Source organism: Odontesthes bonariensis, chromosome 2 (assembly GCF_027942865.1).
Source record: "Odontesthes bonariensis isolate fOdoBon6 chromosome 2, fOdoBon6.hap1, whole genome shotgun sequence".
NCBI lineage: Eukaryota > Metazoa > Chordata > Actinopteri > Atheriniformes > Atherinopsidae > Odontesthes > Odontesthes bonariensis.
The window spans coordinates 18,030,872-18,045,484 of record NC_134507.1 but is presented as its reverse complement, the minus strand read 5'-3'; the positions used below and the strand labels follow the sequence as shown (position 1 = coordinate 18,045,484).

Below are 14,613 nucleotides of genomic sequence, written 5' to 3'. Positions count from 1 at the left end.
TCCATAGTAACCACAAAACTCCCAAGAAACCATCCCCTTACGCCATTGGCTGATACTTTGTGACACATCCCACGCCGGAAGTAGCGTTTAAAATAAATAGTACGTCCAAATTTCCTTGTGCACTCCAACCTTCTAGGTTTATTTCCAACACGTTTCTATCACTGCAGGTACTATCTGAAGTGTAAACATGTCTACTGAAAAGTCTTTCGCCAAAGGTAAGACTCGGCTAAATGAAAAGCTGTCTATAATTGGCTTTTTCCCTGTCATTTCTTTTTGCTACGATTATGCTATGATTAGCACTACGTATTCTCCTTTTCGTAACTTCATGACTTAGTTTATAATGACCAAGTTAATAATTATGTACCTTTAAAGGATGGCAATACTCATGATAATAAAAAGTTGCAGAATGTTTTTAACTACTCATGCATTTTCTTCCGCCTTGAGTTATTGCGACGTATGAGGACTACAATGGTGTAGTTTTGCAACGTCATGGTTTTCAAGTAGCCTATGTTCTTCTTTCCATCCCATTAAGCTTTAAATTGAGACCACCAGAGCATTGCAAACAATAGTCAACTCCTTTTCTAATATTAAGAACTTATCATTGATGGAAAAGAATTAAGTAGCTTTGTGAAACTATTTCTACACACTGTGGACGTAATAAACGTAACGTAATAAAAGCGTTGAGAATATAGCGCCACGTTGTGAAAAGTACGAAAGTATTGCGATTTCATTCGAAAGACTGCTTATAGTGTGTTACCGTGCGTGGTATTTGTCATGCAACAAAAGTAGTATGTTGTGATCGATGGAATTGGGGCTCAGTCATTACATATTAGGCATAGTCAGTCTTCTGATGGTTATCTCGTTAATTTTTTTTTTTTGTTTGCTTATAAATATTTAGAAAAGGTGACGTGGTCAAAATGTCTGCCAAAAGCTAATAAAATATTATCAATTCAAATATTGACTAAGAGTGTTGGAGGGAAAAACATTTTACATTCAAACGGCAGGAACACCACCAAAAAATTGAAGACACTTAAGTGGAGAACTTCACACTTGGGTACAGCACTCCGCTGTAATGCATGATGCTGTCATGAGAAAGTGTTTAAAACCACTTTGATGATATTATGAGTCACTTATTAAGTGAAAATATTTGTGTCACTACAGGGAACGTTGTAACTTAACTGTGATTGTAAAGGGTGAAAGGACAAGTCGAAACAAGTCATGCTGTCAAATAGAACTGAAGTGTCGCAGCAAAGTGGTGCAACAATGTCTTTGATGTAGAATTATTTTATTACGATTGACTTGATATGTTCCAACATATCATGAGTTATTATTAGGCAATAGTTGTAGAATAAATATCTTGTTTCTGTCTGGGTAGTTTAACCTCTAACCATGCGTCATATGCACAAAATGATGTTTTTTAGATTCATGGGTTTTTTTTTTTCCCCCCCAACTCAACATGGTTTACATGGTCTGTCATGAAAAACTATTTCAGGTATCTGTTAACTGTTTGGTGTATTTATCTTTCCAGGAAGTCCTGCGCCTGCTCCAGTCCCCAAGGACTGCATCAGGCTTTACAGCATGAGATTCTGCCCTTTTGCCCAGAGGACCAGATTGGTGCTTAACGCCAAAGGAATCAAGTAAAAAAAGCTTTTTATTATGAATATATTTAGACGCACCATCTCTGATACCAAAACTCGAAGCACCTGTAATCCTTGCATAGAAAAATGGCTGAACGACATTTTGTGTTTCAGGCACGACACCATCAACATCAACCTGAAAGACAAACCTGATTGGTTCCTTGAGAAAAACCCTCTCGGGCTTGTCCCAACTCTGGAGACACCTGCTGGTGAAGTTATATACGAGTCACCCATCACCTGTGAGTACCTGGAGGAAGTGTACCCCGAGAAGAAGCTGCTTCCGTCCTCTCCTTTTGGCAAAGCTCAACAGAAAATGATGCTGGAGCACTTTTCCAAAGTATGTTTATGTTTCATGAAAATTATTAATCTGGATCTTGTGGGTTTTTTTGTGCGCTTGTCTAATGCATCTTACCACCAAACAAAAAAACATTGACGTCACTCTTTTGTTGCAGGTAACGCCATACTACTACAAGATCACAGCAGGGAGGAGGAGTGGGGAGGATGTCTCAGGACTGGAAGCTGAGCTGAAAGAGAAGTTCGCCAAATTAAATGAGGCAGGTTGCAAAGTGGTGGGGTATTGAGTGGTCATGTATGTGTGGCTGTACCTGGAGTGTGTACAGTATTCTACACAACTCTGATTTCATTGTGAATTTTTCAGGATCTGGTGAAAAAGAAGACGAAGTTCTTTGGTGGTGATTCTGTCACGATGATCGACTACATGATGTGGCCATTTTTTGAGAGGATTGAGCTCTTGGAGCTTAAAAAGTGAGTGATACTCTGAGGATATGAAGAAATAAATATGTTTTTTTATTTCAGGAAGCAGTTCAATACACTTGAGGTCATTTAAGAAGAACAAACTATACAATTGAGAAAGTAGTAACAATTCAAGAGCAGGGAACATCACAGGAACAGCTGTGCTGTCATAACATCTGGAACAAGTCACTACAACCCAAGAAGTAAACCGAGTAGAAATAACCATTCCTCAAATATTAATGCACTAAGAACATTTAGAAATGTTCACTCATTCTTCCCTTTGCATCACTTCATGTTACACTTGGTGCATACAAAGCATGTTTAAGGTATCTTCTCGGGTTTTCCATCACGTTCAATTCAAAGGACTGTGAGGGCAACCACTAGAGCGTCAGCTTTTATTTTGGACATGCATATTCACCCCAACCTACTGACTGCTGGCCAGTTGATTTGCGTACAGTGCAGTATTGACAGTATGTGTGTGAGAGGTCATGTCCCATAAACTGCAATTAAAAAAAAAAAAAAAAAAAAAAATCCTTGTTGAGACGTACATTTGCAAATTGCTGGCTATGTTGATATCTGAATATCTCATTAAAAAAAAAAATAAATCAACAAGTCTCCATTTTTAACATCCAAACGGGATACGCTATCTCTATGATCTATACTAATTTAGAGATATTGTCATATTTGAAATATAAGTGGGATATTACTTGCACATGCACTGTCTTGTTGTAGAACTCATGTTTTTTTTTAATTGGATGTTTCTTTTTATTCTCTGGAGCCCATCCCTCTCATGCAGCTGGCTGCTACACGTTCCCAAAGCTGAACATTTCCACCCCGAGGACGAATAATGGGCCAAATGGTCTTTAGCCACTTCTTTTTTCCCCCTTCCATTTCTACATGATTGTGGCAGAATAGTTAAGCCCTTGTGTCCACAGCACTTTTCAAAATGACTCTGGCTTTTCCAGAGGTTGCTTTAAACATGTCAGACACTGACACTTTCCTTTAAGGAGTCCCGCGTCAGCTGCTTTCTGCAGGTCAGCTTGGGATTTCTCCCTTTGCTTTCTACACAAAGGGGTTTTTTGTTTTACCTGAAAGTTTTCCTGCTCGTGATCTTTTACTGAACATTAACTTGAATTCCTTAATAACATTTCAAAATGGAAATTAGCTGAGCTTTGATCATTCTCTTTGTCGGAATTGTCATGCGGTTGTTAGAAGTTGTCGGCTGGCAACTAACAAGATAATGAATTTGCTCGTGGAAAGATACAAAAAGACCCGACATGGTCTATAACTGCTATATTCCTGATCTTGAGTAACGTAAGTGTAATAACATTTGAGGAAAGTCTTTTTTTTTCTTTTCTGTCAGCATCAGGAGTTTTCTTTACTACTTTTCAATTGAGCATAATATGTGATTTGTCCCATTAATTATTGTATTCCCTTTGTCATTTCAGCCCTCTCAACGACACACCTGAGCTGAAGAAGTGGACAGAGTGCATGCTGGAGGACCCGGCTGTTAAAGCCACCATGTTCGGTGCAGACACCTACAAAGCCTTTTATAAGACTGTCGCTGACGGGAAGCCAGACTATGACTTTGGCCTGTAGAAAATTCTGACCTAATGCCTTTAACCGTCCTTTTTATAATCGAGTCAGGTCTCTAAAACTCTGTAAGAAGCAGGGACATTTAGGGGAAGGAAAAAAAAAAGTATTTGTTTGATAAGTAAGAGATATTTCTATTCATAATCAGTGAAATGTTTCAAATGTCAGAAATGGAATTAAATAAAATAATCCTTGAACTTGGTGTGTTTTCAGTTATCTGTGTCACATGATGGACTGTGGGGAAAAATAAAACTTATAATGTCTGGCCTGAAACTGAATTTCTGTTTGTGTTTAAAAAAAAAAAAAAAAAACATAAAAATTGCACGTTTCACCTGCAGAATATATAGGGTGGTCCAATTTAATGAACTGGAGTTCCACAATAGATCTAACAATAACACTGGAAATTTTACAGGTTTTAAAAAAAAAAAAGGAAAAGTTCTAACAAACAATTAAATTAACTTTCAACACTGAACATTACAACCATGAATAGCTGCCGTCAGATGTTCTGTGGTCCCTGTTTGGACCAGTTCAGTCCCAGAGGTATTAGTAAAAGCATCATCCCTCATGTACAGAAGAGTTGGATCCTATTCTTAAATGGTAAAAACTTGTTTGGCCAAAAGTAAAACCACTAAAAGTCTAGATATCAGCCTAAACTGAAATAACAGCTGCTCCCCAACTATTTCTATGAACACTGATAAAAGAAATAACTCGACTAAGAGCGAAGCCAGCGCTCAAAAACTTTCCTCTGGGCTGTGGCGTAAACCTCCATTTGATAAGTAAGGTGTGTATTCTTGTATGAGCACAGTAGCATTTCTCAACATCTCCTGGAAATGCCTGACTGTTGCTGCATAAAGCTCCCTCTGCAACACCAGCGGCCTGAACAGATTGATGGGCTCTGCTTTGCGAATTATCTCAGGAACTTGGACATCCTCTGGCACTTTACCGTTCCCGATAAGAGCATGGTGGAGTCTTTTCTCCTGGAGGCTCTTCTGCAGGAAGCTGAGTACATCCTGAAGCCTGAGCTCCAAACTCTCGGCTCCCCATGCGGTGGTCCTTTTGCTCAGCAGCAAGTGCAACAGAGCAGTCTTTAAGTGGTAGCTCGTGAGGGCACTTTTTCCCGTCAGCCCTGACTGCTTTCTGTGTAGGAAAGTAACAATCTGGAGGCAGTGTAAATGACAGGAATTTTGTGGTAGGCATTTGGCAAAATGTTTAAGCAAATTCCTCTCATAGACGGCCAAGGAGAGATGCCAGTATGGGTCCGGGCAACTGTCGCAATCTGATGGAAAGTGTGAGACAAAAAAAGCATCGGTATCGTCCAGCTGAACCACCGGGATGATGTTCAGTACGATGACTTTCCCTGAGCGAAATCGGATCTTCAGAGCACCAGCAGCGTCAAGTTTACGAAAAGTGACCTCAAAGTCGTATTTGTGAGAGATGCATCCCCATGCTTTGGTTACGGAGATCTGAAACCACCTCATGACTTGATCTTTGGCCAAGAAGTGTGTGTTCTTGGAGCAGAGCAGTTCGTCAGGAGTGTGGCTCACTTTGGTTGCATCATGCCTGCTGTGCAACAGACAAAGCATGTCCTCTCCCAGGTTAGCAGAGCCGCACAGGCAGCCCTCTTCATTCTCCCCAAACTTGGTCACCTTTATCTTGCCGCAGCCCTGCATGTCTGGAGGCAAGTCACTGGAGGGGCTGCACCACAGATGGTACTGAAAAGAGTGTGGATCTGGGGGAGCGAAAGGCACTATAAGGTCACACATGAGTGGCTTGCACACTGTCCAAGACTCAAACATGCTTCCAATCCCTACAAAGTCTCCGACTTCCATGTCTTCCTCCCTGTCACACATGCTCCGGAGCGACTCCAGCAAGTCATCAGCGAAACCCTCGACAAACTCCCTCACCCTCCAGTTTTCATGGGCTGAACTGTAGGTGCATTTGTCACAGAAGTTCCTCAGGATATCCTTGTCTAGTGCCATCATCCTGGGGCTGATGGATCCGCTCTCTGAAATGACATCTTCATCCTCAACTGGGCGGATTTCTGTGTCAGCAGGATCAACCCTGCTCATCTCGATGGCGAAGAATATCACAAAAGACACAGCACTCCAAAAGTACCAACTATAACCTTCATCAGAGCTGGTTTCCTCCTGCTTGGAATCCAACTGAGAGAGTTCTTTCTCCAGCTTGGCTTGCTCCATTTCCAGCCTCTCCTCGTGCTCCCGCATGCGAGCCATCAGCTCCTCGTCCTGCTCCGGGAGTGTGGTGTTTTCTTGAGGGAAGAGCGAGGGGTGGTTTAATATGGCAGCGGCCACCACCATGCACACCCGTGCAATGGCCCCTTGCATCTTCAGCTGGTTTCTAACATACACGACCAAGAGCCTCAAAGATGCCCAGACAGCTGCGTATCAGACCCTGAAACAGAAACATGAAGATTTTTCATGAGAAAATATGAATAGAAAATTCTGTAAACGAAAAAAAAAAGAAAAAGAAAGTGCACCACCCACTGCAACAAGCACAGGCTGTACCTCTAAATATAGAGGCAGTGTGCTGGGTGACGCACTTGTCCGCTATCAGAGTTTGCAGCACAGGAGGAAGGAAGATTGAACCCTGTAGCAGAGTATCGCCCGTCTCTTACAACCTATTCAGCTACCGCACATTGTGCCTTCTAACATTCACATCCTGCTTGCATTTTATCCTACAGAAGAACTTTGGTTTCTTCAAAAACAATGTTGAAAACACGCCGACTTATTATCTTCCTTACTGGACGTCATCAGATAACCAAGTAGTAATGCAATATAGTGTAGAAAAGAGGAAGTTACATCAGTCTCTTGCTTATGTTTCAGGCCTAAACTAGAATTCAAACCCTGTGCTGGTGTCTCAGGTTGTGCTGAAAACAAATAGACAACTGCTTGAAGCTAAAAGCAAAATCCTAGCAGGAATGTTCCGGAGAGGATGGGCTATAACACTCAAACTATCATCACTATAATGCTGAAGATAAAGTAATAAAATACAATAAGCATGGGACTTTCTTGGGCACACAAGAAAAGGGAAGTACGCGTGCATCGTATGAGCTCACAGAAACATCATGAGATGATGAGCTGTTCCCTGTTAGACTGAGGCTTGAAAATGACAGCTGTAATGGAGGATGTGAGGCCAGAAAAATCAGGGAAACTTCCCATGACTTACTCTCTGGGAAGCTTTCCAACACTTACATGGATCCCTCCGTCCAAACAAACAATGAATCAGACGAGACGCCTGAGATGGAGATTCTTAATTCCTTAAGGTTTCATGTTGTCACAGCATAGTGAAATAAAAACTACCCTCCAAAAGATTTACCAAACATTTATATACATAAGGATTGACTGCCAGACTGGAGGGAGTAGTCAAACTCCCTACTTGAGCTGAACTGCCAATGAAATTGCACAACAATGTTACAGCACAGCTTTGAAATAGTACGTAAGCTACACACACAAAAAGTATTTTCAACAAAATGTACTCTGTATGACATATTCTGAAAGTTTTAAGAAAAACGCCAGTGTGAACTGGGACATAAATCCCAAGAATCTCTTAAATTAACATATCAAAGAATATCTTCTGCTGAAAATGACATCACTTTGACAGGACAAGTAGTTTTTTTTTCTAAAAACTGAGTACATAAGCAGGTAGCTTGGTTTTAAGTTTTGCTTTATGAATAAATGTGTATTCCAGGGTGTTTGGGTTATCCCAGTGTGACGTAGCTGTGTCCCGGTACGGTGACGTAGGGACGCCAACGGCCAGCTCCTCTGTTGTCTTAGCAACAAAATATAGAGCCGCTCGTAACGACGGAAATGTGGCGCGACAAACAAACAGTTTTCAAGGATAATGAGTCACCAAACAACCCGGTAAAGCTAACAGACTGTCCACTGTGTTGTTGGATGCTGCGTGGAGCTTCACAACAACAGAGAGCAGCTCAGAAAGCGCCCCCTGGAGAGACGTCTTACATAATTTAGGCGACTTAACAGCATGTTTAGCAGCAGATGTTAGGCTACTGCCTGCCAGCCTACAAGCTCAGAGATAGCTACAGGCTGCATCATGAAGACAAAATGGATAACCTTACCTGTGCGGAGTGTCGGTGAAAGTTCATGACGGTGAAGTTCGTGTGGCGGGCCATCCGGGTAAAGGCAGCCTGGACAACTCGGGGCCGGTTTCACACACACTGTGTGACTTTCTGTCTATGGTGAAAAGCGCCTCTTCTCATCATTTCCTGACTGCTCCACCCATGTTGAGAAAAGACCGCCCAGAAGGCCTTCTTAGCTCACTAAAATAGGGACTTCTGAGACGTGAGGAGACATTTTCTTGTCTTCACATTTCATTAGTGACGTCGTGCAATTCCAAAAGTTTGCTCGATTGCCACAATTAGTTGGTTTCTGTGTATATAGGCTTTTGCATTAAACTACTGTCGACTCTTACAAGGAGAACAGCTTGTGCATGTTTCACCAAGTGCAGTCACTGCAAGGGCTATATGGGCTGAAATCAATGTGTTTGCACTGCAGTATTCCCACAGGGGCAACTAAATATAGATATATTTAGTATAGAGGCACTATTCGTGGAAGCTCTACATTCCCTGAGCACAAGAGCAATAGATGCTGGGGTCTACCACACCAGACAGGACCCCAGGTGTAGGCTGTGCAGATGTGTAAGATGCAGACAGGTAAGACATGACATGAAACATGACATGACATAACCAAGTGCTGGGAATAGTGCACAGGAACATCTTTAATGAGTATGGGTTGGAAGTCCCAAAGTCAAAGTGGGAGATGCCTCCTAAGGTAGTAAAGAATGACAGAGCTAAGATCGTGCGGGACTTCCAGATCCAGACTGACGAGACTGAACACAAGAAGCACAAAATATACCGAGGGATGAAGGAGGTTGACAAGATGTGGGACATGAAGGCAGCAGTGATGCCAGTGGCAATCGGAGGGCTCTAACGCCCAAATTATTACATTTTGCATTCTTGTAATGGTGTTTCAGGTTTGATTAACGTTGTTTTAGTTATCCAACACATATAGCCTACCTGGGACATCTTATCTGTATAATTAAATGAACACATTTGCATTGCTTTAAGTGTAAAATTTGTAAAGCTCTCAACAACACTTGTTTCACAGTATCAACTATTTTCAATTGTAAAAAAAAGAAAAAGTTTCTGACATTTTATTTACATTATAATTAATATCTTTTTGTTTTCTGATATTCTGTTGTCTTGAAATTGAATCCAGAACATGAGATGATCAACAGCTTCAGGAAGGAAGTCAGAAAGGTAAATACTGAGAAAGACTAGGAAGTAGGTCTGCAGTATATAGATACATATATATGTATATAAAAATGTCCAATCACCACATACTTCATATACAGCATATGAATATAATGATGTCAGTTTTCAACAAGAGCATTCAAAGTGTTGGAACAGGCACATACAGTATCTCCAGAGGTTACAGTGAAGCTACGGCGCACGTCTAAAGTGCTTTTGAATGTGTTTTATTAATAAGGAAATCTTCGCAACGGGCATCAAAAATGAACCATTTGATAAAATTAGTATATTTGGTGTATTTGGCTAAAAAGATTATGAGGAAAAAAGACGAGACAGAAGATCAAAAAGTCCGCATGTTTAAAAAAAAAAAAAAAAAAAAAAAAAAAAAAAAAAGACAATGCACGATACAACAAGTCTTCGATTAATTTCTGCTCTCAGTACAACACACAAGCCGTGGAAGTGCATTCCCAAATTCATGAATGAGACATTTCTTCCAGCCCTTTACGCGATTACATTAAAGGATAACTGCGGTATTTTCAACATTAAGCCTCTTTTCTGAGTCGTCTGCAATGTTTTAGAACCCCCCTCACCGCTTTTTTGATGTTTACTGCTGTCTCCGGTATTTGCCTAATTTCTCAACCTGCTTCAGAATGGCAAGTCATGCCCATGTCTAGAAAGGTCCGTAAAAGCACCATAAACGTCCGTTTTCAAAATCATCAACTCACCGGAGTGGTTACTGGTGTGCACTGGTAATCCATATCAAATTTTGTTGCGAAAAGTTGCTTCTGTCGTGTTTTATTTGGCAGCTCGTTCATGCTCGCACTATTTTCTTAGCCACCTCACAGCCGTGGATAAACGTCCGCTCAGCAGTTGAATCTGACTTGCTATACTCCACACCACTTGATGGTTTCGGTGGCAGAGTAATATCAATGAACATCCAGTCTTCAATAGAACTCAATGGGATTTACAAAATTTCAAATAAAAACACGACAGAAGCAACTTTTCGCAACGAAATTCTAAAACTTCGAAAACATTGCAGACGACTCAGAAAAGAGGCTTAATGTTGAAAATACAGCAGTTCTCCTTTAATAGATGAGTAAACTGGAAAGAAAACAGTCACGTTAAACTGTCAATTTAGTTCAGGAAAAGACAGAAACACACATTACAGACACATAAAAGCTTAAAAACAGACACAATCTCACCATGTAAACATCAACCCGAATATCTAAAACTATTTCATACATCAAACAACATTGCAAATACTTAAAAAGTGCTCAATTAGACACATTTATGACTGACCAGAACTGTTGCGTGACAATATTTCTATGACATGCTCAGCTTTGGCCTTTTTTCCACTGCTTTCAAGCATCCGGATCAACTTCTGAGAGGCACCCCTGCCCTGCCTCTCCATCCACTCCTTCAGCAGCTGCATAGTCTGCTCTTGAACGTTACCCGGGTGGCTCAGCTGGCAATTATCAATGGTCCCATTTGGTATGTTACTACGCAAAGCTATATCCCGCATGACTGGCCACCCGAGCGTTTCTACAATGTCAGGCAGGTGAGGCTCAAGTTCCACATCTGGAGCTGACGTGGAAGGAAAGAAAACTTGTTAGGCACAAAAAAAAAAAAAAAAACTAATCGGGTTGAAGCTCAGATGAACAGATCATCAGTTCAGTTTTTCTTACCTGTAAGAGGCTGCATCTCCTGTGAAATAGAAGCACACTGAATGTTAATTTTCGACCACACAGCTACAAAACAGTACAGAGTTTGCAAAAGCTTTACGACACCACTGACACAGAGGCGCAAGAACACAGACGGTTTCAGAAAAACTGACCTGTACCTCCCACATAAAGGGGCAGCTTGGCAAAGGTTAGAGGAAAGACAGACAGTTGTTTATATTTATGCTCATTTGCACATATATGTTTGTGTGTGTGTTTTTGTGTGGACAAATCAACAAAACACGGGACGAAGGCTTAACATCTCAACAGGCACGAGTTGGTCAAGCAAGTTAACTTACCACATCAGGTCCGCTGCCGCCCCCTCCGTTGACCTCATGTCGTCTATTCCCTTTATGAGAACGTAAACCATAGGAAAACATGATTTGCGATTTAAACACGAACCTTAAATCGAACTGTCAGAGCGAGAAATGAATGGCTTTAGTGAAAACTAAACCAGGATCTTGTCTCACACGTTTAGTCATACAGAAGTAGAAATACTTACCCCATTTTCCCTTTTTCAAGAGCAGAACGACAACAACAGCAGCGACAGCAGCGACAGCAACAAGGACTCCAAAAGTGATGCCGATAATTTTGCCGACTTCAGGAGCTTCAGAAAAAGAAGAAGACCGTGATGTTTTCATCATGAACACACAGGATCTGTGTTCACAAATATCGTCATGAGGTAAAACTAAGCTATATCATACCGGGACTTTCATCACTGCAGACTGTGTTGTTGGTAGCATTGCAGGCCTGTTTAACGCCCGCAGGACCGCACCTGGAAGCAAATTTAAAAAAAAAAAAACAAGCACGGGTGAGAAAGAGCACAAACATCTGTCAGTTTTTAAAAGGATGCCAGTACTTCTTGAGGACAAGTCAGTACAGAAGCTGCACACAACTTATGAAGAAGTCCAGTGTGTCAGAAAGCGGAGCTTGGGGAAGAGCTGTTGGGCGCCCATATTTGAAGGAGCAGTACTTACGTCTTACACGGGTGGCAGAGTGTACAGGTTTCTGCGTCACCACTGCAGTAGTGACCTTTCTTACATCGACACTTGGCGTTCGCGGCGCGGGTGCAAGGTTCAGCCACTTCTAAATTAGCTGAAAGGACAGTGCCGTCACAGAGCTGTCAGGAGAGCTGAACTTTTCCAACTTTCCTCGATAAACAAAGATACTGGAAACATTAATTGACATTTCATTTGCACTGCACTATCAGGATTCAATTTTTTTGTTTTTTTTAAAAAGGCTGAGTGAAAAATTCTCTGTCATTGGTTATTGGTGCTCTTGAACATAATGAAAGCATCATTAATGCCTTTAACAACACCTGTGCTTTTCCTTCAAGGAGACAAAAGGCCTGCTGTAGAAAAAGGATTTCTTTTTTATTATTATTCACAAAGTTTTGGTCATTTTTGTTAGTTGCAAATACCATTGGGGTGTGAGCAGGAGGTGCAGGGCTCACAGGTCTCCTGTTTATTTGGATGACTGTTGTATGTGCCATCCTCACAGGGAGCGCACTTTCTATCACCTGCAGTCGTGGTGCAGTGGTATACGAGCCGCTCACCTGGATACACATGAATCAAGAGGCAGGAGAAAATCTGTTAATAGTGTGTGTGGGAACATGTTTCGAGTGGGCTGGAAACAAACTGGGGGAAATGAGAGCTGGAGGAACTCAGACCAGGTGAATTTGTTCAAAAGTGCTGATCCAGGTTGAGTTTGGAACGGAAAAAAAAAAAAGGTACGAGGCGCACCTTTGTCACCCTGTTTCTGACGTTTCTTTCTTTCTAACTACGTCTTAACTGCTCACATCCATGTGTGGACTTTCTGTAGCTTTCTTATCATGTTGCATCCCTGAGAGAAACCCATCCACAAAGGACCCTGATGCATGTCCCCTCACATGTCTGTGCCACAGAGCCTCTTGTTGACCAAAAGTGTTACACATCACAAAACCACACAGATGAACTGGGTAACCAAGTTAAAACAAAGACTTGCAAAAAAAACAGGAAATGTCACCTAAAACTGTTAGTGTACAACATCATAACTTAACACTACATGTCCCCCAGATGTAATACATGTCTTAAATGACCTTTCTACGTATGTCAAGTGACCTATTGAAATGACATCTGATATATAGAGTAAAGGGAAGAGACCAATGCTCTTAACTTTTCTATTTAAATTTCACATGTTTACCTGCTCCACATAGGCAACAATTCCTGTTCCCGTGTTGGTAGTCACCATCTACACACGTCTCTCTTCTGTTACGGGACGTTCCATTACCTGAAACCGGTCGGTTTCTCACTTCGGACTGGGACAAGTGAGATGAGACGGCCCTTAGAAAGAGAAAACGAAACAAAGTTATTCAGTATGGCTGCCAAAAACGTCAAATATCGTCGAAATTTCATGTTGCCGTTTTAACAACTGCATTTTTGGAAAACTTCTCATCCACTAACCCCACCCAAGAGACAAAAAAAGGGTTAGAACAACAACAACAAACCCAGAAACTTTTGTCTACTAATCTGTGGACATAGTGTTGAGTGTGTTTGCTTGTTGTGTCGGTTTGATGATGACATGAGAGGTTGGTGTTTAAAAGTGTGTGTGTGTGTGTGTGTGTGTGTGTGTGTGTGTGTGCGTCAATGAATAGCTGGTTAATTAAAAGTGGTTGAGAAATGGTTTTTCTGTGGTTTTTATTACTGTTGGAGAAAAAAGATGAGAAAGTGAAATGCTTACACAGCTTCCGGCTTTGGAAAGTTTCTTTCATTAAAGCTGTGTGTCTCTGTAAACAGAGACTGAGCGAAACAGTTTTAGCTAGTTTTTCTTTCTTTCTTTTTTAGCTCGCCGGTGTTGTGCTTGGTAACGACCACCTTTTGGCACGACACCTGTCGAACATCTCAACTTTCGTCACACTAAAGCACAAGACCCCAAACTCGTTCTAGCTAGAAAAAGTCATCTCTAATTAATTCAAAGGAATATATCGAGTGTGTGAGGCAGCACCTCAGAGGGGCGCAGCATGAGATAACCAAGCGCCTACTAAGCCCACAAACTTTACTCATGTCAGTAACGTGGTTTTACTTACCATGACACGTCGGGTACAAATAGGACATAGAGGATAAACCACACAGAGAGCTTGCTAAAGTTAGCCTCCATCTTCGCTGTCACGTTATATACTACCGTGCCATTTACAGAAACCGCCCGTAAGGGAGCACACGGGGATTTCCGGTGTGTTTTTTGTTTCGTTTTCTTTCTTTCTTTTCGTTTCACGTCGCCGTCACAGAGCTGCGCACGCAGGCATATATTTTGTGTTTGCTTACATTACGACCCGCGAATAAGAAGTCGCAAAGCAGCCCTGAGCAGAGGCCAGTTTGTCTGCTTTGTGTTTTTTTTGGAGGGGAAAAACCAAACTAATCGCTGTAATGGACTCAGGTCCTCTCATTCTCAGAATGTACTCGATTTATTTGTAATTCTCACATCATTTTCACATAGATTTTTACAAACATATTGCTTTTGAAATTAGAAACACGTACAAAACCCACCCATAGTATTGGAAAATGTCTTGTTTTTTTTACATTTGTTCTGTAATCATATTGTTAATGATGAAATAACGTTTCTGTAGTTTTTGCAGATGCTTAGTTCAATG

The 14,613-nt window shown here is 41.3% G+C and overlaps 3 protein-coding genes across 4 annotated transcripts; 1 reads left to right on the top strand and 2 right to left on the bottom strand.

Annotated features, from left to right (window-relative positions):
• The first annotated feature begins 68 nt into the window (after window positions 1-68).
• On the top strand, window positions 69-4,184 carry LOC142394942 (glutathione S-transferase omega-1-like). The gene is made up of 6 exons (XM_075478405.1): window positions 69-215; window positions 1,529-1,637; window positions 1,752-1,974; window positions 2,090-2,191; window positions 2,296-2,402; window positions 3,839-4,184. Exons 1-6 carry the CDS (start codon window positions 188-190, stop codon window positions 3,987-3,989), a joined length of 720 nt encoding a protein of 239 aa, XP_075334520.1. The 5' UTR covers window positions 69-187; the 3' UTR covers window positions 3,990-4,184.
• On the bottom strand, window positions 2,421-8,242 carry itprip (inositol 1,4,5-trisphosphate receptor interacting protein). Its single transcript, XM_075478402.1, has 2 exons — window positions 8,080-8,242; window positions 2,421-6,395 (listed from the first exon to the last, which is right to left on the bottom strand). The coding sequence occupies exon 2, from the start codon at window positions 6,326-6,328 to the stop codon at window positions 4,715-4,717; it is 1,614 nt and encodes a 537-aa protein (XP_075334517.1). The 5' UTR covers window positions 6,329-6,395; window positions 8,080-8,242; the 3' UTR covers window positions 2,421-4,714.
• A 455-nt stretch (window positions 8,243-8,697) lies between these two features.
• fas (Fas cell surface death receptor) lies at window positions 8,698-14,238 on the bottom strand. 2 transcript variants are annotated; one of them, XM_075478404.1, is made up of 10 exons: window positions 14,053-14,238; window positions 13,170-13,309; window positions 12,409-12,543; window positions 11,966-12,083; window positions 11,693-11,763; window positions 11,491-11,595; window positions 11,288-11,337; window positions 11,105-11,129; window positions 10,956-10,974; window positions 10,751-10,854 (listed from the first exon to the last, which is right to left on the bottom strand). In XM_075478404.1, the coding sequence occupies exons 1-10, from the start codon at window positions 14,121-14,123 to the stop codon at window positions 10,836-10,838; spliced, it is 753 nt and encodes a 250-aa protein (XP_075334519.1). In that variant the 5' UTR covers window positions 14,124-14,238; the 3' UTR covers window positions 10,751-10,835. The 2 variants fall into 2 exon arrangements, with proteins under 2 accessions (XP_075334518.1, XP_075334519.1); XM_075478403.1 differs by lacking the exon at window positions 11,105-11,129 and having other exon boundaries at window positions 8,698-10,854; window positions 14,053-14,237.
• Between the last annotated feature and the right edge of the window lie 375 nt (window positions 14,239-14,613).

Bases quoted from the DNA above. Each gene is read 5' to 3' on its own strand.
- itprip (XM_075478402.1), bottom strand. From the start codon at position 6,328: ATGCAAGGGGCCATTGCACGGGTGTGCATGGTGGTGGCCGCTGCCATA.
- fas (XM_075478403.1), bottom strand. From the start codon at position 14,123: ATGGAGGCTAACTTTAGCAAGCTCTCTGTGTGGTTTATCCTCTATGTC. The intron at 13,310-14,052 runs GTAAGTAAAACC...TCTCTTTCTAAG, and splicing joins TTTGTACCCGACGTGTCATG to GGCCGTCTCATCTCACTTGT. The intron at 12,084-12,408 runs GTATTTGCAACT...CTGTCCTTTCAG, and splicing joins CTCCTGCTCACACCCCAATG to CTAATTTAGAAGTGGCTGAA.
- LOC142394942 (XM_075478405.1), top strand. From the start codon at position 188: ATGTCTACTGAAAAGTCTTTCGCCAAAG. The intron at 216-1,528 runs GTAAGACTCGGC...TTATCTTTCCAG, and splicing joins TGAAAAGTCTTTCGCCAAAG to GAAGTCCTGCGCCTGCTCCA. The intron at 2,403-3,838 runs GTGAGTGATACT...TTGTCATTTCAG, and splicing joins GAGCTCTTGGAGCTTAAAAA to CCCTCTCAACGACACACCTG.